Here is a 26,984-nt window from a genome sequence, read left to right as displayed (position 1 = left end):
TTCATGTTGTCTAAGGCACCTCCTTTCAGACTGCTTCAAAGTAGCACAGGAATAGGGAGTGGATTTCTGACTTAATGGAACTCTATTTTCAGAGTTGCAGGAGTCTGCTTCTTCCCTTTGCTGATTACAGAAGATGAAGAAAATGAGTTACAGGAAGTAATCGAGGCATTTCTCTATAAATCTGCTATGTACAGGACCTGCACGTTGATTGTGGCCTGAAATGTTGGTATTTATCCTACAGGCTGACTGAAACAGTGTGAAGTATCCACCTTTCCCTCTGGAGAAATCATGTCAGGTACCTTGAAATAATTTGTAATGGTAATGGCCTGACACCAGTGACTGACAGCCAATTCTCACTTGTGCTGAGAGTCCCAAGGTATTTTTGGAACTCTGGGCATGGGAATAATAACATATTCTTCAGGTTAGCTACATGCAATTGACACAAAACAAATAGATTTCCAAGAAGGTACAGGGCACAGAGAAACAGTTGCTGTGTGAGGCTTGTTTGGGATTTCTTTCTCTTTTACAAGGGTTTTTTTGGGGATCTGTAGTCAAACTGCATTTGGTAATGACATAATTCTGTTTCATCATGACACAGGCTGCTGTAGTTAAAAGTTCTGGCTGCCCACATTTACTGAATCCAAGGTGTTTACTGATGGTAGAGCTGACTGCCTCATCCTTAGCAGCTGGGCTACTGTCCCCTGGCATCACAGAAGCAGTTTGCTTGGAAAAGACCTTTAAGATCATTGAGTCTAAAGTCAAACCTAATCCTATCCACCACTAAGCCATGTCCCTAAGCACCATATTTGTCTTTTGGATACCTCCAGGGATGGTGATTTAACCATGTCCCTGGGCAGCTTGTTACAGGGCACAGTTCTTTTAGTGAAGAAATTTTTCTTGCTACCCAGTCTCTGCTGGTGCAGTCTGAGTTGACTTCCTCTCATCACTTAACTGACCCTCCCTTTCCAACCTTCTTTCAGATATTTTTAGAGAACCAAAAGGTCTCTCCTCATCCTCTTTCTCCAGGCTAAACACCCCCAGCTCCCTCAGATGCTCCTGGTCAGACTTGTGCTCCAGACCTTTCCCCAGCTCCATTGCCCTTCTCTGGACATGCTTTTACCCCTCAATCTCCTTCTTGTAGTGAGGGGCCCAAAACTGACCCGAAGATTTCAGGTGTGGCCTCACCAGTGCTGATCCCTGCCCTGCTCCTGCTGCCCAAACTACTCCTGATACAAATGCAGAGGGGGGGGGGGCGGGGGGATGTAAATATAAGAGTCAATGGTGTGGGAACAGTATTTGCAAGTTTAAAAACAACTGGCAGTTACAGCAAAGGGACAGTCATGCTTAACTGTGGTTTGGTTTTGTTTTTTTTAATGAAACCTGTGATTCAAACAGCAAAAAAAGTGTTATTTTTAAACAAAGCACTTCCTACAGGGCTTGACCTGCTGCTGCATTTGTACCCCCAAAGTACAGGAATAACAGGATTTCATAAATTATGGCAAGATGGGTACCAGCTTGCTGATGACAGTGCATGTATAACAACCTTCCACCTTTTCTGGTTATTACCTTTTGCATAATACATTGGAATGATGTTTATATATAGCATAACATAGATTATATATAATGTTTATATATATAATCCTGTATATAAATATTCCAGGGTTTATATAAACGTTCTTTTATATATTTTATATATATGCTTCACCTTGGCTTTTTCATGATTTGTCCTCTCCATTTTGTCACTGGGCTCTCTCACAGTGTAAATGTGAAAACATGAATCCAGCAGTTTCCTGTCTCCTTTTAAAATCTTTAAATAGCCTTTTCTTGCTCTTGTGCAGCAGATCTTAGAAGTAATTTGTTGTTGAAGAGCACTCAGAGTGCTCTAACAAAGAGATCAGTGACTGTAGTAGCTTCTGTTGAACCTGGTGCTGTGTTTTGGCAAATCCATCTCTTTTCCCTTTGCATCTGTGAGCAAAAGGTGCTTTGAGGAGGGGGAGAATATGTCTGCTTTCTATAGTCATTTTGTTGTTCGTTTTTACCTAACTATTTTTCCTGAAGTCTGCTGTAGGAGTGACTCTTTATGTAAAGTCCAGTGTTTCCCAGCAATTTATTTTCAAATGCTTGTGGTCACTGTCCCTGGTTCACCATATGAAGGATGTCTCATGGCACTGGTGCTGCTTTGCCAGTGCAAGGAAGCTCATCACAGGACACTTTGGGGAAAAATGTTGCTAGAATTTTTTTTATTTTAAGCAAGATACATCATTTATATCACAGTAACCATGTGTGGCATGTGCCCTCCTCCTCCCCTTGGTCTCCAATGTATATATAGCATACATTCAGCCACTGCTATGGAGTCCGTGAGCTCAAGAATGCAGCAGGGAGCCAGCAATCCATTTTCTTTGACTTTCTGCTGCCTGTAATCTAATAAGGCAAGAATTGGGTTGTGTGTTTGTGTGATTTGAGTATTAACACAAACTAAAAAAAAAAAAAGAAAAACTTTCAAACTTTCTATTCTCACTGCCCTGCAAAGCATCCTAGAGAAATGGAAATCCTTTCCCAGGAAGAATTGATGTATGCAAGGTACTGTTGCTCTATATGAGCACAATACATACGGTTTTATGGCATTGCAGGCCTGCCCATAGCAGATCATCAAGTCAAATGTGGCACTTCTGGAACTGAAGCAGGTTGGTTCTTGCCTGTTCCAGGGCCAGGAGGTTTTGCAGACCAATTTAGTCCTCTAATCAGTTGGACATTTCAGAGGTGCTTTTGAAAGACTTGTCTCCTGGGCACCTTTGGAAATGCCAATTAATTTCATCATGCTTTTTGTTGAGTCTAATTTGTGCTTTCAGAGTCATCTTTTGCTCATGATGGAAATGTTCAGCATTGCCATGCATCTTTGATAGGAATCATGCAGCATGGATCAAATGGAATAACTCAGTTTAAATAACTTGAAATATATATACAGTAATCTGGAGGAATGCATACTTGGTTTTGCTTGGGCTGTCTGTCTTGTCCTGCTTATCTTCTGGAGAATTCTAATTCTCATAGGTTTAAATCATGTGCTAACATGCCCCACTCCTAAATAGGACTGATATAATTTGAGTTTATCCTCTTTGGGCTGGAAAGAGGTTAATGAAGGGAATTAGAAAAGCTCATTAAAACTGCGTTTTAATGAAAAGTGTAATGAAAAGTGAGCTTCCTGTGACAAGGTGATTCAGCAATCATGCTTTTCTGATTTCTCATTGCCACAGTTACCCACTGTTAGCCCCTGTGCTGGTTTGAAGCTGTGTCTTGGGCTGTGCTGTTGCTGTTTGCATTTTGTGGTGGTTGTGATGGAGACAGGAGCAGTAACATTTATCCCAGACACCTTCTCACCCCTGAGGGTGGGGGGGCAGTTCAGCAGGAATTTACACCATATTTTGCATTGCATTTCCATTCCTTGGGTCCCAGGTTTTTACAGCAGTTTAAAAGCATACAGGCTCTTTGGATAAGTTCCCCCCTTCCTTGGCTTTGCAGGCAGTGTCAATATTGGAAGCCAGCACAGACCAGGCTGGGGAAGCTTTCTAAAGCTCAGCACCCTTGTTTCTGGGACTGGTTCCTTACAAAACAGCCATGTCCTTGCTAGTTAGCAGGATGTGTGAAAACTTTTTCTATGTCCTGGCTTCTGCTTCAGTGGATTGGGAAGCCTGTCTTTCTAAAAATGAAATCACAAAACAAAACTCTTTGCTGGTGTAGTCAGCCAAGGCTCTGGTTCCAGTCTGAGGCTGTGGGTAAGTCAGATGCTGGATGGGGTCACTTTGGGGAGGCTCTGAAAGAAAAGCAGGGTTAGGTGGGCATTTTCAGTGCACATTTACTGGGTTACTTTAAACCTTGTATTTCAGGTTGACTCATGATTTTGGAAAAGCTACCAGTTGGCTTTTGTTAAGATTGCCCATACTTGCTGGCTGATGGGGCTGCCTCAGTGTTTTGGGTGCAGCTATCAACCTCTCTAATGTTGTTACAGCATTGCTAAGTATAGAGTTGAGGAGATGGTTGCATCATCCCCTGGAAGCAGTAATGTTTAGAAGATGGGGCTCTTGAGTTCCTGGGTCCTTATGAAAAGAAAGATATAAGAAAGACAGAAGTGGCAGCTGGATAGAGCTCTGTGCTGATAGGAAGCTGTGCTGGGGATCTTCTGGCCTCAACAGTGCTGCAGAACTGCCCTTGGGCTCTGCTCTCAGACCTGTTGAGATCAGCAGCAGGTTGGGATTGCACTGAACACTGTTAAACAAGGACTGATTTGTCTCTGACTCAGATGTTCAACTATTCCTGGGCATCTGGCATTACAGCAGAGAATTCAATCACTCAGTGAAAGGAAGCACTGCTTTTCCCCTGTAAGGACTGAAGAAATGATGAAGCTTTGCTTGTATTGGTGTTGAGCCTTAGTCCATGTGATGCTCATTGCAAATTTATGTATTCTTAGCTTCTGCTATAAGCATATCCATGTAGCAGTGCAATCCAGCTTACAATCCAGATCAGTAGCTCAGCAGCCTTGTTTCAGGTCCCTCTCAGTAAGCTGTGTGCCTGCTGCTGGCAGACAAGGACACTGCTGGTTTGAATTGTCCATTTGTATTGGCTCTGCAGAGAACCCTGCTCAGAAGGGTTAGATAAACACGAGGAGGCTGCATTGCCAGCAATGATGTTCTTATTTAATGCCTTAATGAGTGCAGGTGGCAGGACCTCTGAAGTCAACTGAATGCAATGCAAACTTCTGCTGGATGTAGCAGAGCCGTTGTGAGTCCAAGCTGCTGAATGCTGAGCCAGCTCATCTGGGAGATGAGGTGGGAGATGGGAATGAGCTTCCCACGCCTGAATGATAATTTTGCACTCTGAACAGCAGGTTTCTGAACATTACCTCACAGCAGACCGAGCTCTTGCAGAAGAACCAAGAGCAAGAGAGTATGTTTTTAGAGCTGTAATAGCATGTGTCTCTGCACTTCTGTTGGTTGCAGCACGAAGATAAAGTAGTCACAAATACAGATTTATTTGCCTGACACCTCGTTGTGTTACCTGACAGGATTCAGTAATGCACTGGTTAAAAGAATTATGTTCAGCCTCCACCAGCACTTACAGTGCTGGAGCAACACTGCCAGAGCTCTTGATTTCCTTCTGCAGGCAAGATGCTGGAAGCCAGCACAATTGCTGTGTTCTGCCTGCCTTTCCCACAGTGAAACCTGGTTTTTATTTCCTGCATCTTTAACCTTAGTATCAGTGAAGTGATCCCTGGAAAGCCTGTATTGATTGCACGTTATTGTCTAATTAAAGTGCAATGAGAAGGATTGCAGAACACTTGCTCTTGTACCCTGTGCCTGCTCTAGACACTATAAATTAGAAAGCTTTCTGTTCAAATATGGAAAATGTCAGTGCTTATTTCCTTCTGAATTTCCCAGAATCTCCTGAAGGCTATGCTCCTAGATGTGTGATTATTTTTTTTCCCTTAAATAACAATTGGAAAGAAGTGTTATTTAGAGAAGAAATGAGACCCTGTAGGCTTGGAGGGGCCCTTTTCTGACCCTGTTAGCTATAACCCTTTCTGTCTAAAGGGAGGCACATCTAAATGAATCTATTTTCATCTGAAGCCTGCTAAATGATCCTTTAGCATCGTGTGCAGAGATATAAATGGGTATTAGTTACACAGTATGTTGAGATCTGTCTTTAAATATTGCTGTCTAGTTTTACCTGGAGGCTGTTTGATGCCATGTCTGGACTTTATGGCTTTTCTATTCAATGTTGCTGGTGGTTTGATACTTTCTAGTAACTTGGACTATCCTGAGTTCTGTGAAAGGTGCTAATTAGAGAAATCCTGCTCTTTGAAATGGCAGGAACTTGAGAGTGTGTCACTATAGTTCTGCATCTTGCCCAGTCACTGATTAAATGCAAGGCCCTGGGGAAATAGCTTAGCTTACTCAAACCTTCAGCTTGCATGCAGTCACTAGATGATCCATGATACACCAGGATACATACACAGAGATTTCTGAGTGATCAGTAATTTTTCCCAGAGCTCTGGGCAGAAAGATGCAGTAGTGGATGGTGGACAATCAGTGAATCAATGATTCACCAGGTGCACACAGAAACCCTTGAAACCTGTTCAGTATCATGGATGAAACTGACTTCTCCCTTTCTTTCCCTTACAGATGTACTTTCCGATTCCCTAGCACAGTTATAAAGATCCAGTTCACATCTTTATACCATAAAGAAGAAGCAAAAGAGGAAGCCTCATCACCTCCCCTCCGGCCACTTTATCCTCAAATATCTCCTCTGAAGATCCACATCCCGGAGCCGGATCTCCGGACCGTGGTCAGTCCCCTCCCGTCCCCCACAGGCACTATCAGGTAAGCTGTTAATTCTCCAAAATGTGCTCTCTGGAAAAGGTATTCCCTTACACCTATCTGTATTTTTTGGTATATTTGGGGCATTAAATATCTCTTTGAAAAAAAAAACAAAACAAACCACGATACAAAAACTTGTTAAATATTTGCAGTTTGAAATTATGGGCATCTTAACAACTGGAAGTAGGGCACACAACTGTTTTCTTACAAGCCTAAAGGGCTGGGAGGGGTAAAAACTTGAGTCTCTTTCACCCTATAGAGTTACTAGTCTATCTTTGGCAGTGGAATTATAAATATTTATCAAGCGCTACCTATATGCATGAAGAAAAGAAAGCAGGCAAATGTTTTCTATGTTAGGACTGCCCATTTTATTTTTATCTCAATAGTATTCTGTTGTTGCTGGGTGGTGCTGGTGTTATCTGAAGCTAGGGGCAAGGGGTGGCCATTGGCATGTGGTTTCCTGGGAATAAAAGGAAGTGGGGGTAGGATGCTGAGCGTGTACTGAGGGGCTGTAGCCATCTGAATGTACATCTGTGCAAGTATCCTGTTTTGCAAATTACCTGATTTCTGAATGTGCAATAGAAATAACCTGAACACCAAGTTAATGTCTGGGATATTTTCTTTCTTTTTCAGCAGAGTTGATGTTACAGAGTTGCAGTAACCTCTTCCAAGACTAAAGCTGCTATTTGAAGTAGAACAAATTTTATGAAGCAAAGTAGACTAAAGTTGTAGGATGATGTGTTAGTTTTAAAACATGCAGGCTTTAGATTGGCAAGAGTGTACCTGGTAACTCTAATAGCCTTCAGGTTGTTGGTTTTTTTTTTGTCTGCACGTTTGAAAAATGTGTAATAGCCAAATGTCATCTGACAGTTAGCACTAAGTCAGTGAGGAACAGTCAAATTGAGAACAACTTAAGTGCCACAGTGAAGCCAGTTTGGTTTTGCATAGATCTGGGGTTGTTTGCTTGTTTGGGTTTTTCCCCTGGCCTCACAGAGCTACCCAGATGTGCAGTGCAGATATTCTAGAAAGAGGGGGCTGGAGGTAGCTGTGGTTTTAGTCCCTCTGTTGAGGCACTGCTTTTAGTTTATATTTAACCTTCTCTTTTTAGATGAAGCTTGTTGCTGGGAGGGGAGGGGGATGGTTTCTTTGCCAACACATGGTAGTTAGTTTCCATTCAGTCATCTTGCGCAAAGCAGCACTGTGTGGTTTGTGTTACTAACAAAGCTGTAGCTTTTGACTCTGGTACATGCCTGCAACTGTTGTTTGACTCCCCGAGAATGTTTCTTTTGCATATGGAGAAAGTGGAAATAGTAGTGTTGAATTGTGCTCGGCCCCTAACGGAGTGTTTACCAAGGGTGATTAATGATTGCATCCGTTTGTCTTGAGCAGAAGCTGCTCCAGCCAATTCTTCAGAAAACCTCAAAAGACATCTGAGGTTTCACTTGCCAAACCCCTTTCGTTTCCGAGTTCCTCTTGCAAGAGGAGGGACAGACACGTTTGTAAACATCCCTGCTCAGCCCCTTCAACCTTCCCCTCTCCCCCAGCAAGGTCGTGAAGCTCTCACACCCTGTGGGCCACCAGTTGGGAAGTGATTTGGGTGTTGCTGCCCGCAAAAGGGAATTGTTTTCAGGGAGCATGGAGCTATGGATTCTGCCTTTCAGGGCAGCTCTCTGCAGTCCTGGTGGCTGAGGCTGGCACAGTGTCCCCTGCCCCTTCCCAAGGGCTGGGCTGGGGGGGGGACTCAGCAAGGGACCCACACCCCTGTTCCATGGACTGCTTTGGGAGATGGTTGCTTGAGCTGGGCTCTCCTCCTCCTCCCTCTCCCCCTTCCAGTATTTACTTTCCTAATTTGGTGCGTTTGCCTCGCTCCTCCCTGATTGGCCCATGGAAAATTATTGCAGTTTAGAAATCCTGGGCAGGGTGAAATTTCCTTTTTGGAAAGTGCCTCTTGGCCTCTTATTTTTTTTCCTGCCTCCGCCCCGGTGCTGGGGCAGGGGCTGTACCTGCACTCTCACAGCCAGACCCAGCCCTGCCCTCTGACCCCCCCAACCCTGCTCTGCCTCCCTGTTGACATGGGAGTTTGCTTCTCTGCAGGTTCCTCCCTGCAAGTTGCTGGGTTTTATCCTATTTATTTTCCCTCTGCAGAGTGCGCTGCCTGGAGAGGGAAGGAGTTTGAGTTAAATAAAACCAAACCTGCCACCCTCAGCAGCCTTGCAAAGCAAGATTCCTACTTACTCCAAGGGAGAAGTGTGTCCTTTGTTTTCTTAGCTAGGTGTTTTATCTCCAGGAGGGGCCATTTGGAGATGTTGTTAATGTGGTTGTACATCTTTAAGGGAAAATGTTGGTTGGCAGCTTGCTGTGAGGCTTACACTCAGGCATGGCTTATTTCTTCCTGCTTTGAGTTTAAAATTCCTTTTTAAAAAAAAGTCAGATGTAGATGTTTGGAAAAGGAAAAGGCCAGTGTGGTTGTAAGAAATCAGTAGAAGCAGCTTGTATTTTTTACACAACATAAGGAGGGACAGAGCAGCACCAAATCTTTTAGTAGATTGAAGACACTGGAAAAGCTGTGTGAAACTGTGTGTGGTTTGGTTAAATTCAGCTCTGCCTGCTGGGAGCTAGAAGTGATTCACAGTTTAAGGAGTTAAAGCCTTTAGGTACGTGGCCTTACGATTCTCTAGCTTGCACTTGGAGGACCTTCTTTGGAGAACACCCTTACTGGTGACATGAAGTTCCTTCCTATGCTACAAATCCTACTTTTGCTGTAGGTCACTGACACATTGCTGAATGTGACTCCATATATTTGTAATCTCAGTGCCAGAGATTTGCTTTGGGTTGTTTTGGTGTTTATAAGGTGTGTTGTAGGGCCATATTCCTGGTCTCAGTCATGCTCAGTTGGAGTTCAGGTTTACAGTGTTTATACTCATTTTTTTTATCTCTCAGTTGATGTTAATACCTAATAGTAGTAATTTAACTCAGTTTTCCAAATAGCATCTCTCCCCAGCACTGCCCTTCAAAGTTGGGGTTTGCTTTTTCTAAGTATTTGTGAAAATGAAATTATTTCTCTGTACATTTTCCCCCTATTCTAAGCAGCAATTATGATCTCACTGTTGTGTATTTTTAAAAAGCTACAGTAAACAAATACTATATGCTGCTCTACACAGGTCAGTATTGTTATTCATATTATACAGCTGCTACTTCTGACTTATCTCTGCACCAAAATGACTGGGCTTGAACACTTTGTCTTGTACTTGTTTGTTTTTTCACTGAACGGGCATGGATAGGTAGCTCACATACTCAGTCTTTGCTAGTTGGAAAAAAAAATAATTCTTTGGTATGTAGGAGGAAGAGCCTAAGAGCCCTGTGAGAGCCACTGCTTGAGAAGTGTCTGGTGAGGTTCTCTGCCAACAGCTAAACTGGCAGACATTTGGATGTGGACCTCCATTTGTGGTTTAGAGACTTATTAGTCCTTAATGAGCCTGCTCATGATCAGCTGTTGCTGGAAGGGTCAATACCTAATTTACAATGAAATTAAAGGTATGAATAATGGAAGATCAGCTGGTATCTTTCTCTATTTTTGTTTTATAAGCTTGATTAGTAAACCAGAAGATTTGAGATGAATTGCCATGGTTTCAGAAGTTTTTTGTTGTCTTGTTGGGTTGGTTTTTTTAAACCTTATTTGTGCTTTCCTTATTTTCACAAGACAAAATTAGTTCAGTAAAATGCTGCCTGCCCTGATAGTGAATTACTCAGAGGCCTGCACTCCAGGAACTGCAATTATCTTGGCTTAGCCACCAACTTGCTTTGTGGCCTTTAACATGTCATTTAAATTCATTGTCTGATTTTTATGCATGTATAGTGTAATTACCACTTTCCAAGAGTGTGTAGTAGATAAATTATGTATTGAGCTTTTATTCCATAAAGCGTGACAGAAGAGCCATGTTATAGTACACGTGCAAAACGCTGGCTATGCTTTGATTAAAACATGCTTGGAAAAAGGGAGTGCTGTTTAATAGGCTCTGGGACAGCCATACAACACTGATTCAGAACACGAGATTTAATCTGGACTTGAATGTTTCCTCCAAAGGCCTGTAGTGAGAAGCTGAATGAACCCTGACTTCAGTGGATGCTGGAAAGAAGATGCATAAATACTGCCTGCTCAGCTTCATTCAGGCTTTCCATCTTCCCATAGCTCTAGCAGCAATTGAACTGAAAAGCTTGCGAAGAGCTCCAAGGCAGGGTTTTTTTTGCAGGCTCTTTTGCATTGTCTTGGTTATCCATCCATTACTTCCTGCATCCAGGCAGAATCTGCAGCTCAGGTAACTCCCACAGTTGGGCAGACTGGTGATTAAAAATAATCACCCTTGCCTCCAAACCACAAGGCAGCTAGTGGGATGCATATACATTGTGTAAGAAAAGCAATGATCTATACCAGGCTTGGGAGTTCCTACACATGTTTATTTCAGATAATGGACCCTGTGCTTGAGGAGATATGCCAAGCCTTCGGCTGGAGGAAAGGTTGCAGATGTCCCCAGCTACACGAGCACTTCCTCTTCCCCTGATCAGTGTAAAATGTTCACTGAATCGACTGTGAGAGTGACCTCACTTCCTTGTAAAGTGGGGAACCACTGGAGCACAGAGAAGTTACAGAATTTCAGCTGTTGCAGAGTTTTAACTTTCACTGGGGCTTGTTCAACAGCTTTGGTTTTCTTCAGTGCTAAGCAGGCAGGGTAGCTCTCAGATTTCTCCTTTCACATCAAAAATCCAGCTTGGTTTGGCAGACTCACCACTTGTGATTTTTTTATTATTATTGTTTGTTTGTTTGTTTTGGCTTTTTTTTTTTCCTGAAACCTGTCTGAACCATACAACATGCAAGGACTTGCCTTTCTTTGAGCTAGGATTTCAGGGCTAGGCTGGGGAAGGAGAGAGCTGCAAAGGATTCTCACCCATTATTGCTGATTGGCATATGGAAATGCTGGTTTCGCAAGATGAAGGGCTGTACTTTGACCTGATTCTTGCTTATTGCATGGAAAAACGTCCCTATATCTTTTGGTGCCCCTTTTTGCCAACTGTTGAAGTGAAATATAGGGGTAGTCTGTGGTCAGTGGCATTTCTGTAACCTCAGTCCAGTGTGCAGGGCAGCACACCTTGCATTTGAGGGGGAGACAGGGGAAGATTCTAGGAAATGGGGATTCTCCCTTTATAATCAATAGGGGTTTAAGAAAAATGGCCTCTTCAGACACAAATCTGTGTACCAGTGGTGTTGCCAAGGTTGTAACTCTTATCACTGCTGTGTTTCTTGCACCTGCTTCACAAGTGTGCACAGGGGCATTTTTAAAGGCACTGCCCCTGTGCACAGCATATCCTAAACCACAAAGTTGAAGAGATTGGTTTTTTCTTCTTCAGCAATGCAGATTCCAAGTCAATGAACAGTTTTATGTGGGATCCCAGGTAATCATTCCTCTTTGTCACAGAGAGTATAGATAATTTACCCATATACCTGGCTTAAATTAAACTTCTGTAGCTTGATCCCTACAGATACCTTTCTAGTAGAAGAGGATGAAGTTAAATAATGGGGCAACTTTCCTGCTTTCACATACTGCCATCCTTTCTGGGGAAACTGGCACTGGAGTTTGGGAGTGTTTCTGTTCCTGGACTTGAAATCTGTCCATAAATATATAATTTAACCACTTCATTTTTATTTTTTTCTTCCCAGTCTGTAAAATGTGGCTACTATTGAGAGAGTCGGGAGATTTTACATAAGGATTTTTATATGTGCTCAGGCAACAGATCCCTGTAGCCCAATATTCTGCCTCAGATGCGTATATTTGGAGTAATGTGAGAATACAGAAAAAATACAGTTCTGCTGAGTTTCATGCAGTCTGCCTCCACCATTTTCTTGGACCAGGGTCTGCCTTCAAGCAGGGACAGACTGTCTGTCTAGGAAAGCCCCTGGCAGATTTTCTGTCTTATTCCTTTCCCTAAGAACTTGCCTAATGGTCTTTTGCATTCACACAGACCTGTCTTACAGCATGTCATCCCACAGTGTAACTACAAACAGAAGCACTTTTATCTTGGTTTGGACATGCTGCTTAGTTTCATTTTGTGTTCACCATTTCTTCTGTTGGAAGAGGCCAGGAGCTGAACTTTTGGCTTTGTTTTTGTAGGCTGTCACTTTGCCCCTCATCTTTGCTTTTAAACTATTTGTTTTCTGTATGGAGTCAGTTTCATAGCTCTAGTTAACCCTGTCAGAACCTTCTCTGGATCTGCTATATCCTTCTCTTTTTTTGAAATGAGATAAGCACCATGCAGTGTCCAGGCACACAGTGGTATATCCTATTTTTGCACTCTGATTCTTTAGTTAAAGCAAACTGGTTTTGGACATTCCAGTAAGTTGTATATATCATCCAAAAGCTTGTGTTTAAAGCCTTAAGTTCACAGCACTTCCTAGCAATTATTAAGATTCTTGTTGGCTGGAGTTGAAAGTGAATCGTGATGCTACCAGACCTGTTATGTTCTGAATTAGCCAGAAGTTAAACCCTGTGTTTAAAAAGCCTCTCATATGGGTTAATGTATTTCAGACAACTTGCAGACAACTCTCTGGCATTGCAGCTGAAGAAGGGTTAAGTATTAAATGGAAAACATGCTTCCCAGGACCAATGTGATTCAGCACGTGGTTGGAGTCTGACTCTAAAGCTGTGTCTCAGCATGATATTTGGGGAACTGCAACTCCATGGCTGCCTGCAGTCAGTGTTTCAAGCTGAGATGCTGAATCCTCAGTGGACATCAAAGATCTCTGGGACTTGGCATTAACCACAGTGCCACAGGATTAAGCCTGTGGGTAATTGCAGCTGATTTGCTTCTGTGCTGTGTGTCTTTCAGTGGTGTAAAACACTTGCTTCCTCTCCAGAATGATCTCTTCTGTAACAGGCAAGCTTAACCCAAATTTGCTTGGATTTCTGGTAAACTAAGCTTGCCTGCGTGGTTGGTAAGCATGGATCACAGCAAGTTAAGATGCCCGAGAGCTGGCTGCAACTGCAAACCTGTCTGTGCTTTTCTCACTAAAGGTTACAGTTCCACAATGGATCAAGTTGTCTCCAAGTATTGATGCAATAATACCCAACCAATTGTAATCAGAACACAAACAGGTGTTTATAGGGTAAAGTCTCTTTGTTCCATAATATTTTTAAAGAGGTGTGAGTGCTTTCAAACAGCCCCTGCTCTGGGTGGCGAGGAGAATTCCAGGAACTCCAGGAAACTGATGTCAGTGCATTGTGCTTGCTTGTTTTCTTTTGACTTCACTAATGTTTAATTTTAACTTAACCCTCAGAGGGGTATTTTTAGTAAAACTGTTTCTTCACTCCTTTTGTCCCATGTTTGCCGGGTAGGGGGGGGGGGTGTGAACAGATTGTGCCTCCTTGTTTTTTCCAGTAGTCAGCTCTTTTTTCCTTCCCTGCTCTCTGATGATTGACTGCAAGCTTGAACACTTCACAGCATGTGTTACCCTGTCTCTTTGCATGGAGTGGCTAAAAGTTCCTGTTGCTTTTTTCTGTACCCCTCTCTCTTGATTTGATCACTGATCCAGGTTGAACAGAGGCAGATCTGCCTGGGCAGAAGTGCTCCATCCTGGCAAATTTTTCTACTACTGCAGAAATTTCTTCCCCTAAGGGATAGCTGCACTTTTAGGGGGGGATTATCATGTTCCTCGGTGACTATACTGGGAGAGGCTGGATTTTGTAAAACTTAAACACTTCAGGTTGGAGAGGCTTTGTGAGCTCTCAGGAAAACCACAGGAGCCCTGCAGGATAAGGGTTGCATCCTTTGTTTTTAGAAAAAGAAAAAAAACAAGGAGGGGGTGGGGGGGGAGAAATCATACTTAGAATTATTATTGGCCTCAGAAGCTGAAATTTGAACAGCAAAGACTGGGAAACTTGTTCTGCTTATCTTGAACTGAGTGAGTTCTTCTGTCTGAACTCTATGGAACAGTTCCTGAGGTCTGTGCAGTGCATGGATTTACAGGAGAGCTTTTTTCCTTTTCCATATCCTTGACCTGAGGTTTGGCTGATCTCTCTGTAGTTGGCTGCTCATGTATTTCTTCAGACAAAGAACAAAATCAGAAAACTGTTTCATCCTATTCCATTCCTTGTCTCTGTGTTACAATAATTGCTCAGGTGCTAAACACGAAGATAAAAAGAGTTGCTGTGGTTTTGGTTTGTCATTGTTTCATGTATGAAAATGCCTTTCATTTGTAATTATCTACACATTATAAGTGTGTGTGTGGAGAAGCTATTGAAAAATGACAGCAGAATAATTAAATTCACACCAGCTCCCCATGTGAATACTAAGACATCAAGAGTGTTTTCTGTGGTTTAGCATTACCTGCTTCCAAAGCAGGCTCAAAGCAAGGAACAGCAAACTTTGATTCATTTCCCTGCACAAAGAGGTCACTACTTTTTGAAAGACTAGGCAAGAAATGTCTTAATCTCCAGCAAAGGGAGAGAGGAAGGTACGTGCTCATCAATGCTATATACCTCACACATCCTCAAAGCTTCACCTCCTGCTGTGTTTCTGAAAAGCATCACCTATTAATGCCAAGAACTACTGCAAGGGTTACCAGGCACTGTGCAGCGCTTTGCATGACTAGATACAGGAGATGGGTGGGTTTGGCTTTCTAGTTGGGAAGCTTTGGTATGGCTGCACATTTCTCTTGCCTTTTTCCCTCTTCCTGGACTCCCTCCCATCCTAGAATTCCCTTTTAAAAGAAACCAGTCTGAGTTGTGCTGAGCTCAGCACTGCAGCCATTTGAAAGAGGCCACAAGGAGAAGCTGTGCTGCTCAGTTTCCAGCCTGGATTGCAGTAGGGAACACTCCTTCTTTACCCTGTCCAGTTGCTCATAAACCAAAGGTGTTGCCCATGGGGCAAACTCTCCCTCTGCATGTGTATGTTCCTGTGTGGGAAGCCCTTTAGACCATCCCTTTCTTGAGCATAGGTCTGGCTCTGGTTTTCTCCTGCATCATTTAGCACCCGGCGCTGTGCTGAGTGTCACCTCATTCATTGGTGTCAGGGTTAGCATTGCTGTTGGGCAGGTAAGGGTGTTGTTTATTTGTTTACGCCTGCTTTGATTCCCAGCTGTGGGCTTCAATTTGCATCTTTTCATGCAGTTTGAACTGCTTGTTTGGCTATGTAAATTTTCTGGAGCGTTTTGTGGGTTTTTTTTTTCCCCCCTCTTGTTTTGCTTTCTTGTTTCTTGCTCCTCTGCTCTTACACAGAAGACACATGTAATCCTGGGATTTGGCTGTGCCTCATCCTGCTCTGGCAATGCATCCCTCAATGCCAGGCAGTGCAGAATGGAGGATCTTCAGGAAAAGGGAACTTCAGATTCCCAGGCTCATCCCTCCCCTCCCATCCTTCCAACCCCACAAACCCAGGATGTGTGATCCCTAGCCAAGCCTTTCTGATGAGTTCCCATCTTGTAGCCCTCATCTCTGTGTTCCTGCTGCAAATTACGGTGCCCTGTTAGTTGTTTGTAGCTTTTCATCAGCTGTCTCATGGCTTTCCTGCTCAGTAGCTGTTCCTGCAATGCCATCGTGTGGTGGCCCTGCGACACTGAATTTATCGTTTCCCTGTGCTAGCCAGAGCTGAGAAGTGAGCTGCCTCCTGTGCTGTACACTAAGGATTGCAGCTCTTTTGTTCCTTGGGTTTGGCTGCTGGTGAATCGAGGGAATCTCTGCCCCTAACTCTGTGGCACTGACTAAAATATGATCATCTGAAGCTCAGGATTTGGGTTAGACAGGGAGCTTCGTGGCAGATGCTGCACTGACACTGTAAAAGAATATAACCCACAACTGCTAAAAGGATTGATTAACTATTACCTATGTTACAAGGAGAGCTGTGGTGTTCATTCACTAGTTACAGTAGCAAGCTATTTGTTTAGTTTAATTGTTCATCCCTGGTATATGTTGTTTTAAGCCCCACATTGGTTTTAAGTGCTTCTCCAAACCCAGAGGAGCTGTTTAATGCTTTGAGACTCTACTGCCTCCTGATCATGGGGAGGGGGGGGAGTGTCACAATTTTGTAGAAATGAGTTTTATCTCTGAGAGGTTTTTCCCTTCATCTCCCTAGGCTTTAGATTTATATAAGCCACAGGGACAAAAACAAGCCCACTGCTCAACTGCTTCTCAGTGACCTGGGAGCTTTCCTGTGCCTTCGAGAATAAGAACTGCACGTCTTGTTAAGGAATGAAATAACAATTTTATTTCCTTTTTCTCCTCTCCAGTGTTCCCAACTCTTGCCCGGCCAGTCCACGTGGTGCTGGATCCTCAGGATACCGTTTTGTTCACAACATTACCTCGGATCTGCAGCTGGCAGCAGAGTATGCAGCAAAAGCAGCATCAGAACAGCAGGCAGATGCATCTGGCGGGGACAGCCCAAAGGTTCACAGAAACATTCCTTACCCAGCAGTGTTTCTTCTTATTCAGACCTTGAAGTTTGTTGGATGTAGTTAAAAGGGGTCTAAGAATACCCTGGCCAAAAGTGTGCGATGTCCTCCAGGGTTTTCAGACTTTCAAATTAGGATCTTATTAAGAGTAGATGATGAATCTGCTTGCTTAGCTGCCCAAAATGCATTTAAGTCCTTCAGTGAATGGGTTAAGCAAGAAGAATTTCTGTTGCTTGTTTGGTACAAGAACCCAGAAAGAAGAGATGAATTAAAATTCAGAGTCTTATTTTCTCCTTCTTCATTAATGGTATTTTGCAAAACACAGTTGGAGGAAGGGGAAGCAGGGGAAGAAACCAAATCCTCACCATGAGAAATCTGGAGTCTGACTTTAAAACAAACACAAAAGGCCTGTCAAGCAAGCACTAAATGAGGAGAGTAGCAAGTGAAATTTAGATTAAAAAATAACTTAGCTGTAATGATAAAATGTAATTTTGGTAAGCTGATCTTTAGATCAAAGTTAAAGGTCTAGATCCAAAACCACCTGATTTGGGACTGGGTGGAAGAGCACATTGCTAGGTAGCTTTTTTGTAGATTGAATTCTCCCTTGAGACAAGAAGAGCTGTTCTTGATGGAGTAATATGAAGAGCTGGGAATATGAGATCTGGCAAACAAATTAAAGTTTCTAGAATGAAACAAATCCTGCTGGAGAGGGAAAGGGATAGGATCAGGTTTCATATTGTTGCTGGGAGGAGAGCTGATAGCATATTTGCATGAAACCCTTCTGACAAAGATTAATTGTAGCTAAGCAGATTTGAAGGCTGCAGTTTCATGAACACTAAAAGCAGTGGCTTTTTTATTTGGGCATACAACAGGAGTGAAAGAAGAGGGGGATGCTGCTCTTAGCATCTGTGTAAGCTAGAGCACGATGGGTTTTTTCAGGTTGGTTTATAGGTACACTCTAGTGTAGAAATTGTGTTAATGACTGAATTTGTTGGGTTTTTTTTCTTCCTTAGGATGAGTCCAAGCCACCCTATTCTTACGCTCAACTAATTGTGCAAGCTATATCATCAGCACAGGACAGGCAATTAACACTAAGTGGGATCTATGCCCACATTACCAAGCATTATCCATATTACAGAACTGCTGACAAAGGCTGGCAGGTGAGCTCTTGACACTGACACATATTTAAACTACTTTGACAGGGCTTATCTTCATTGAAATGTATTTATTAAAGATTTAGGGCACTGGGGATAGAGCGACTTCAAATATTCCCAGAGTGACTTTGTTTAAAATAAGTTAGCAAGTTTGTATGTGGGTAATGGGTTTTTTTAAAATACTTTCTAGGACAATGTAGTGTGTTACTTTTAGGTTTTCTAGTTTCTGAAACCCTTTCAATGTTGTAGTCATCTATCTTCCATTTTTCTTTGTTTTTTTAATCTTCTACATCTTTTCTAGCAGTCACTCCTTTACTCAAATACTTTCCTGAATCTTGGTTAATCCTTCAGCTTGTCTTTATTGCAATGTTCTGTCCCAGCTGCAGATGTAAAACTGAGGTCAAAGTTTTTAATCATACCTTAAATCTTTACAGATGTTTTGTTTTCTCAGTGTACATTGCCCAAGTCACACTTTGCAAGTTTTGAATCTCAGAATGGGAACTTCAAGTCTGTGCCTTCCTTTTGGTATTAAAGGAAATCTGACCAGCTTCAGAGGAGAGCTTGGATGTAGTTAACACATGCTAAATCAAGCATAAATGTTCACTTGAGGGCTGTTTTCAAAGTTCCAGAAACCTCAGCTCCACCTGCCTTCAGACTCTTTCTTGGCATTGCACCTCTAAAAGGAGTGTTGTCATTTGAATATAAACACTAATGCAGCTGGAAAGACTCTTGCAGCTGCTAATTTCATTGTGTTCAAATGGCAGGAGCAGCACTGCTTGGTGCTCTTTGAGTACAGTTGGAATAAGTGTGTTTCTGCCTCCCTGGCTTTTCCCTCAAGTTGTAATTAAGTGTGGAATTCACTTCCTGCCTTAACCTGCTCTGCAGAGTTGTGCTTTGCAGACCAGATCCTGCTTCCAAGAGAGCTGCATTTCAGTGGAGGATGAACTTTTCTTTTCTCCTCCCCTCCCAGGGCTATTGTAAGGCTTCAGAGGTGAAGAGCTTGTCTTAAAGCTGCTACAAAAGCTATTGTTTGCCTTTGAGAGGGGAAGAGGATTTAGTTTGTGCACACCTGGGTTGAGTTTGCTCCTGAGCTCAAAAGACAGTGCTACACCAGGTCAGAGCTGAGCTTTTGCAATGAAATGGATAAACAGTTGTGTCAACATCTGGAGAGCTGTACAGTGCTAGACTAGTGCCACATCAATAATGGATTCATCTTGGAGAGAGCTGTCTGAGGGCATGTTGGCTGCCTTTTGTATTCTGCTTACCATGAGATGCAGTGTCCTTCAGGGCATGTTTGGGCTCCACACTGATTGTTTGGCAGGTAAGCAGCTAGCACAGGCTCAGACAATTTTTTCCACTTGCCTGGGATAAGGGCTGTCTTTTGAGAGAGTTCTGATGTGGTTTGCAGTGGTATCTCCCTGTCTCAGCAAAAACTCTGCTTTCATTGCTTTCCACGGAAAACTCGGGGCACTGCCTGGCTCCAGATGGATTCAAGTGTTGGTGTAGTACCAAGCAACCCCATCTTTCAGCTTGGTTAGGAGGAGCTGTCTGACACATTTCCCCAGGTGTTTTTTTGTGGTTCTGCTGTGACTCTGGAGCTGTTTGAGCTGACTGACTTGTTTCTGTCCTCCACACTGATTCTGGCAGTCTGGGTCTTATTTTTCCTAGCCATGTGATGAAGCCCATTAGTCTTTGTTAGAAGCTTCCTCACAGCAAAATAATCATCTCATTCCTCTGCTTCCTGCAGAATTCCATTCGGCACAACCTCTCCTTGAACCGTTACTTCATTAAAGTCCCACGCTCCCAGGAGGAGCCTGGAAAGGGCTCCTTTTGGAGAATTGACCCTGCCTCTGAAGCCAAACTAGTAGAGCAAGCATTTAGAAAAAGAAGGCAAAGAGGAGTATCCTGCTTCCGAACACCTTTTGGGCCTCTCTCCTCCAGGTAAATTTAACTTCCTCTAATCTCTGTCCCAAAAACGTTGGAAGAAAACAAACAAAAAAAAACCTCTCCTGAAGTGCAGTGGGCAAACTGAACTTCTGTTTATAGTTTCAGAGGTAATGTAGTTAGATATTCCTGAGGCATGATCTGAAAATTGTTCTGACTTCTTGGGTGTTTAAAAAAAAAAAAAAAACAAACAACTCCCAAAAAACCTGTAACCAAGCTGTAAAAGTGCATCAAATAACATATCTGTTTTGGCATCATTTCAAAGAAATTAAAAGCAGTTATCACTGGAGTAAATGTTTTCAGATGCCAATCTCTTGCTCACTTCAGGAAAGCTGTGTTTAGAAGTGGATTAGATCATAATGGAAATAACTTTTGTGGTATTTAAAACATAGGGAAGATGATGTTGATCTTGGCTGTCAGCAGGGAAGCAGTGGGGAGGTGTTCTGTGTAGCAGCTCCAAAAGAATGGCTGCAAAAGAGGACCTGAATCCAGTACAGCTTTCTTTAAACCCTGTAGATGTGGGGATAAGACTTGCAATTTAACACAAGCTGGAGGAGTTTCATGTAGCATTCTCCACAAACCTTGTTCCCATTCTGCCTCTTAAAATCGGGGGAAACAAGAGAATTGTAGAATCATGCAAGTTTTCAGCTGATCAGCTTCTCTGTAGTCTTTGTCATTAAAGAAATGTTAAGATTCCTCATGTGCTTGGTGGTCATGTGGGACCAGAGGTGGGAACCAAGTGGTTGGAGAGGGAAGAGGGAGAAACTGCTCTGGAAGCATCTCCATTGCCTCTTTCCCTCCCCTGTCACTCTCCAGTGCTGACAGTTCCTTTGAGAACAGCCTGAAGTTATGAAACTGATCTGAATCTGAGACATTTCCAGCTTCTCTGACAGCCAGAGGATCTTCAGATGAAATGTTAAGCCTGCTCTGCAGAGTCTGGCTTGCTTCAGCAAGGAATAATGTGACAATATTTGGTGCTGGAGCATTTGTGAGGTTGCTGTGTTCTTTTGAACTCTGCTCAGCAGGACTGTAGTGGGTAGGATGGAAGAAAAGCTGCCCTTCTGTGCTGGAGAACAACTCTTGGTCTCTTCTGTTATCTTATGGTTGAAATGCATCTACATCTCCCCTTTACAACACTACCATCTGGTGTTTCAGGAGTGCTCCTGCCTCCCCTACTCACCCTGGCCTGCTGTCCCCTCGCTCCAGTGGCCTCCAAACTCCAGAGTGCCTGTCCCGGGAGGGCTCCCCCATTCCCCATGATCACGACTTTGGGTCAAAGTTGGCTTCAGTTCCCGAGTATCGGTACTCACAGAGTGCACCTGGTGAGTAGCTCTGCTGTCACAGAGGCTGACTGCTCAGTGCCATCATGTGCCACACTGAGGACACCACAGGAATGCTTCTGCCAGGGTGTTACAGAAGATCTCTTCTCTCTGCTTCATTGGTAGAGACTGATGGTGCATATGCAACTTCAGACCATTTTTCTTACTCTTTGGATGGAGGGGCAGGAGATGAAGGAATCAGGAAACACATGAACTGGGTGGCTCTAAGTAGCAGAGTAGCTGTGGTGGTGTGTAGCTCACTCACACTGATTTGCCAACCATCTGAATAAGATCAGCTTGGCTACACAGAGCTCTGGGGTGCTGTGGCCAGGGCCTCAGTAATTTGTCAAGCACTGGTGAGTGTCTGCCTGTCACCTGCACTGTAACAGGGCTGATATATGAAGTGCTCCTGGTAAAGTTGGGAGTCAAAGCCCTTTAGGTAAAGCTTCATTTTAAGGGGGGGCTTATTGTGGTTTTTCACAGAAATGTGCTCAGGTGGCAAGTAAGGTTTTTGTAGGTTAGGAAAGAGAAGATTGAAGGATTTTTAAGCCTTGTTCTTTGCTCTCAACCCCACTCCTGACAATGCTGAAGGACTGATTGTTGCAGATAGAAGTGCATAGGTGAAATGAATGCCTCTTGTGTTAATATATGCTTCTCTCTTCTGTTTAGGATCTCCAGTTAGTGCTCAACCAGTGATTATGGCTGTTCCTCCACGACCATCTACTCTGGTGGCAAAACCAGTGGCATACATGCCAGCATCAATAGTGACTTCTCAGCAGCCTCCATGTCATGCAATTCACTTAGTCCAACAAGCTCCCACTGTTACAATGGTCCGAGTTGTGACCTCCTCTGCAAACTCTGCAAATGGATACATCCTGACAAATCAAGCCACAGCAGGAGGAGCTCATGAAGCTGCAGGAGCAGTGTTGGACTTAGCTGGTGACCACCGAGGTAGCTTTTCAGCTCCCTTGTTACTCCACTACTACTAAGTCTTGAGCAGGCTTGCAGGGGATGGGGTGGTCAAACACAGTTTCACTCACTGGGTGCTTGGCCCTTTCTAAAAGGTGTTTCTCCAGGTAAAACTTAAGCCAGGTAAATGCTCATTCATTTATGTCTTTACCAGTGAGGTGGACAGCTGTGCTCCTTGTCTCCTGTGAGGAACAAATCTCACAGACTTTGGATGCTGAAGAATCATGCCATGCTTATTCCTGTTATCCTCCCATGTCAATATTATGCCTGTGTATTGGTCAGCTATGGAAATATGTCCTTTTTGTAGCCAAAATAGGTGGCCTGGGAAAAGATGAAGCTCTCTGCTTCAGGATGGCCTTGTAAAGAAATGATTGAGACTTTCTTTTCTGCAAGCCTGGATTCCTAGAGGAAAGCATGTGCTTCTGGAAGTGCAGGCAGTGCCCATGAAAACAGTCTTCAAAAACCAGTTTCAACAAAGGCCTCTCTTTTCCTTAGCTGGAAATTCCAGCCTTTAGGGATTTAGTGAGTGAAATGTTCTCTTGCTGTGATCCAGAACAACACCTTGTCTGCTTGCCATCTCAGAAGGGCTTAGTGCTGCAAGACAGATGTGTGTTGAACCAACAGCAAAACTAGTTACTCTGCTTGCTTTTATGTGGAGTGGGGCAATGGTTCTTCTCTAAGGGAAAGAAAAAAATTACAAAGGCTTCCCCCACAGCAGTAGCCAGACCACTAGCATTTTTAGTTCAGCACTGGTTATGCTGCTTGAGTTTCATTTGCATTCTCTAGAAATTCCTGTCTCAGCCCCATAAATGTTCCTGTAGTGCTAACAGTTGCAGCTCCCTCTCTTGTCACCTGCTCCCTTCTTTCATTCACTTGTTCTTGCTGTCATTTGTTCTTTCCCTACGTGTTCCTCTCTTATTCTCATTTATATCCTCTTCTAGTTTCTACCTTCCCTTTGTTTTTTCCTGGTTGCTCCATTTTCCTTCCTAATCTCCCTTCCCTTGCCTTTTCTCTCCCCACTTTCCATCAGCGTGCCTGCAGGTCTCAGCTCAATGCTTGTGTCCCCTCTAACTCCACTCTTGTTGTCTTCTGATGTTAAAATGGGAGAAATCTTCTCATCCCATAGTGAATTTGTGCTTCCTCCCTACCTTCTCTGCTTTGAGACCCACAGAGCCCCTGGAAGAGAAGTGCCTCTCCTCTCCCCTCCCGCATGCCCAGCAGGAGGCTGCCCTAGATCTGCTACATACCTGCTGAATTAACCCCTTACCTGTCCTGATAAGTGAGTGAAGTGGTTGAGTGCTCTCAAACAGTTACCTCTATCCAGGAACTCAACCCTCAGTTGTTCATTTTTTCCTCCTGGTTTCTTCCCATACTTCCATAGCAGGCTACAGCTTGCAACTGTGGAATGACCTCTGTGTAAATCAGCCTGACAGCAAGCTGGGGCAGACTTTTGGCTTCAGGCAGTGTTTAAGATCTTAATTCCTTCAGCTGTGTGGTATTGAGAGTCAGGCCAATTTGCCTGTAATTGCAAAGCAAGCTATGAGATTTGCAGTGAGTGCTGTCCATGTCACAGCTGTAATGTGCCAATAAGGGAGATAATGCCTTCTTAGGACAAAGGGTCACGTTTACAATCTTGATTTTTATTTTATTTCTGATGGGGTGGCTTATGCTGTAAGAAAAATGTTCTTAATACTCATACAGTATATGTATAATAGAGAATATTTTAATATTTTTTTAATATTCATTCCCCCACCTTCAGACATGCTTCAAGATAAGTGCTGTAGGGGACCTGATTTTCCCAAGTCTGTCCCTTTTTGCAGTGTTCTTCCCCTAATGAGCAGGGTGAATGAACCCTCTCAGGACTGAGTACTCTGTATGAATCAGCCTGCAGAAAGTGTCTGTCTGTGTGTCTGTCTGTGTGTCTGTCTGTGTGTGTGTAGCCTCCTAACAAGGTCTGAGCCCTTATCACATTATTAGCCCTCTAGGGATATTCACAGCTTTTTTGGAGACCAAATACATTACTTTTGTCACTAAGCTGCCTCAGTCAGAAGCAATGCTTTCTCTTGCCAACTGTAAACCTTATAGGACACATCCAAGGCGAGTTACTTTGTTCTCCTGAGGTATTTTAAATTTTAAGCCTGGTTGTGTCACTGCTAAAAATGTCAATGAGAATAAAGCCAGGGCAGCTTAACAGCCGGTGTTGTCTGTTCCCCTCTTGAGCAGGCATGGACGAAAAGCCAACCATCGCCTTTGCCACCATACCTACAGCCAGCCGGGTCATTCAGACTGTTGCCAGCCAGATGGCACAGGGAGTTCCAGGACAGACTGTCACCATCCTCCAGCAGGCAGCTCCAGTCACCCTTGGGCAGCACCAGCTCCCTGTGCGGGCGGTCACGCAGAACGGGAAACACGCAGTGCCCACCAACAGCATCGCCGGCAGCACCTACGGTAGGTTCTGGGACCATCTCTCTCTGGGTTTTGGTTGCTCCCTGAGCTTAGTAGTTCAGTTGTAAAGCTGCAAGGCTTTTCCTGTCTTCATTGAGAAATCAGGCTGTTCCGTGTGTCCCCTGAGTGGTAAAAATACCCATCTGTCCACATCTCTTTGCTCCCTTTGCCTGGTGGAAAAGTTCGGCTGGCTGTTAGCGCTTCTGAATATTCCAGTGTCTTTCCTTTGTCCTTGGCTGTACATTTATTAGTACTCCTACTCTCTGCTTTTTGAGGTTGACTTGTTGAAAAGTGTTGGTGATTCTTGCGTAGAGCCTCCTTTCATTTGTTTTCCTCTGACAAACAGCCTTTGCTTTCAGCATGCCAAATAGTAACATTTCCATGGTGCTGTTTAGATCTTGTGAAATATGTCTCCATAGAGTATTAAGAAAATAACATACTTTCCCTTCTTAAGGGCTTAAAGCCCAGGAGAAGTAAGATCTATTTCATCAGGTGAATGACTGTAGGATTTTTTTTTTATATACAGGATGTGTTCCAGTCATTTGTCAAGCCAGATTTTTAAAATCCCACACCAGCTATGTCTTAGCAGCCTCTTCTTATTGCTTGCTCAGTGCCTCATGTTTTGTCCAGTTAAGGATGATGATGAGAAAGTAATACCCAGATTTCTTACAGCCCTTTTCAATTAGATGCTAAGCACCTCTGCTCTCCCAGGCTGGTGCCTGTGCAGAGTTTGAAATGAAAGGCACTGGTGGGATTTTGATGGCTTTCATGAAGCAAAATAGGAATGTTTCAACAGAATTTTCTGCCATGTCTATTCACAGTATCACTTGGCCTGCAACTGAATTGCAAGAATCTTACTGGAGCAGTGAAGAAATTACAGCAATTAGGCTTTTATGCAACTAGAATATTCAGATATGAAATACAACAGATAGGTGGACTTGCTAGTCTGATGAAGAGACAGTTTTATTTAACATTTTTATGTTAAGGTACTCTGATGTCATCAAAACTTTTCTACTTCTGTCATCAAACTGAGAAGTATTTTAGTTGCATCTGAATGTTTTTTTGTAAATGGTACAGAATTTTCAAGTTGACAGAAGAGAGCCTGAATGTCTTGACTTCTCTGTACAAAGTTAACTTTTCTTCAGCCACATGGTTCAGGTTCTCTCAGTCACTGAATGGTAATTGTTGACTGCCCTTGTCCTTGCCTTATTTTTTTTTTCTTTATCCCCTCAATACTCTACCACCTTCCCATGCCTTGATAGAACTTGCCGGGCTTTGGGGACCTTTGTTCTATTTGCTTTGTTTGTTTATCCTAGGGCTCTTTTTTGATGCACTTAGCAGTGAACACACCACTCATGTTCTCTCATTCCATCCTTCACAAATCAGTCTGGAGGGCAGAGGATGTGCTGTCTCCTGAGTCCCCTTTGGCTGCCTTTCCGATTGATGCAGAGGCCAAAAGCTACATGTGTGGTGTTTTTCAAGCAGTGTTTTGTGCCAGAGCCAGCATGTAAGCACATTCTCTGTCTGGAACAAGGAATTGTAGACATTTTTACCAAGGGCTGCTACTTAACCAGTCTTCTTTCTCACCGCTTTTATTAATCGGAGAGTCAGAGCTTTTGTCAGTTCTGGAACACAAGATTGGAAGCCAGAAATTCCAACTTTCTGATGGGAATGCATTTGGTTGTCTGGGGTAAGGTCTTTTCTACCCCTTTTACAAGCGACACATTAGTACACTCAATATTTGGATTGCAATTTTATTTCCCAACCAGCTGGCTGCTCTTACTGTGCAAGAAGGGCTAAGGATGATCCTCTAAAGGGTAGGCAAAGCACACAGATGATTTTAGCTTCCAAAAAGTTCTGATTGGGGGTGGCCTGAGAACAACTTCTCAAAGAGGGGTGTGCTGGAGTTTTAACAGGAAATTCATCTTCCTGGAGAGGAATGCTTAGGTGGCAATGCTTTGTTTGACAATGGATAGGATAGGATAGGATAGGATAGGATAGGATAGGATAGGATAGGAAGAAGGAAGTTCTCCCTTGCACAGGGTTATTGCCATGTGGTGTCTGTGCTAGCCTTGTCTCTCCCTCTTCCCCTACAATCCCAGCTTTGTGCAAGACTGGAAAAATGGACTTGAAAAGAGCACTTGAATGTGTGCCAGCTATCACATTTGACCATGGTGCTTTGTTTTCTTGTTTTCTGGAAGAACAAACACTTGTGCTGCTTCATCACATTAACTCTCTCTCTCTCTCTCTCTTTTCCTACCCCCCCAGCTCTTACAAATCCACTGCAGCTTCTTGCAGCCCAGGCCAGCTCATCCACTCCTGTTGTTGTCAGTCGGGTGTGTGAGACAGG

General features: G+C 43.4%; 1 protein-coding gene across 1 annotated transcript in view; it reads left to right on the top strand.

Moving 5' to 3' along the window:
* The window catches only part of FOXK1 (forkhead box K1), a 55,531-nt gene that overhangs the window by 19,734 nt on the left and 8,813 nt on the right, over window positions 1–26,984 (top strand). Inside the window, 8 exon segments of the mRNA XM_030459508.1 lie at window positions 6,174–6,371; window positions 16,642–16,798; window positions 17,817–17,963; window positions 19,705–19,898; window positions 21,057–21,223; window positions 21,890–22,171; window positions 24,413–24,637; window positions 26,903–26,984. Coding sequence (XP_030315368.1) covers window positions 6,174–6,371; window positions 16,642–16,798; window positions 17,817–17,963; window positions 19,705–19,898; window positions 21,057–21,223; window positions 21,890–22,171; window positions 24,413–24,637; window positions 26,903–26,984 — 1,452 coding nt within the window.

This window comes from Calypte anna, chromosome 14 (assembly GCF_003957555.1).
Source record: "Calypte anna isolate BGI_N300 chromosome 14, bCalAnn1_v1.p, whole genome shotgun sequence".
In the NCBI taxonomy this organism is placed as follows: domain Eukaryota; kingdom Metazoa; phylum Chordata; class Aves; order Apodiformes; family Trochilidae; genus Calypte; species Calypte anna.
The sequence above is the reverse complement of the archived record's forward strand: the minus strand, read 5'-3'. Positions and strand labels throughout refer to the sequence as shown.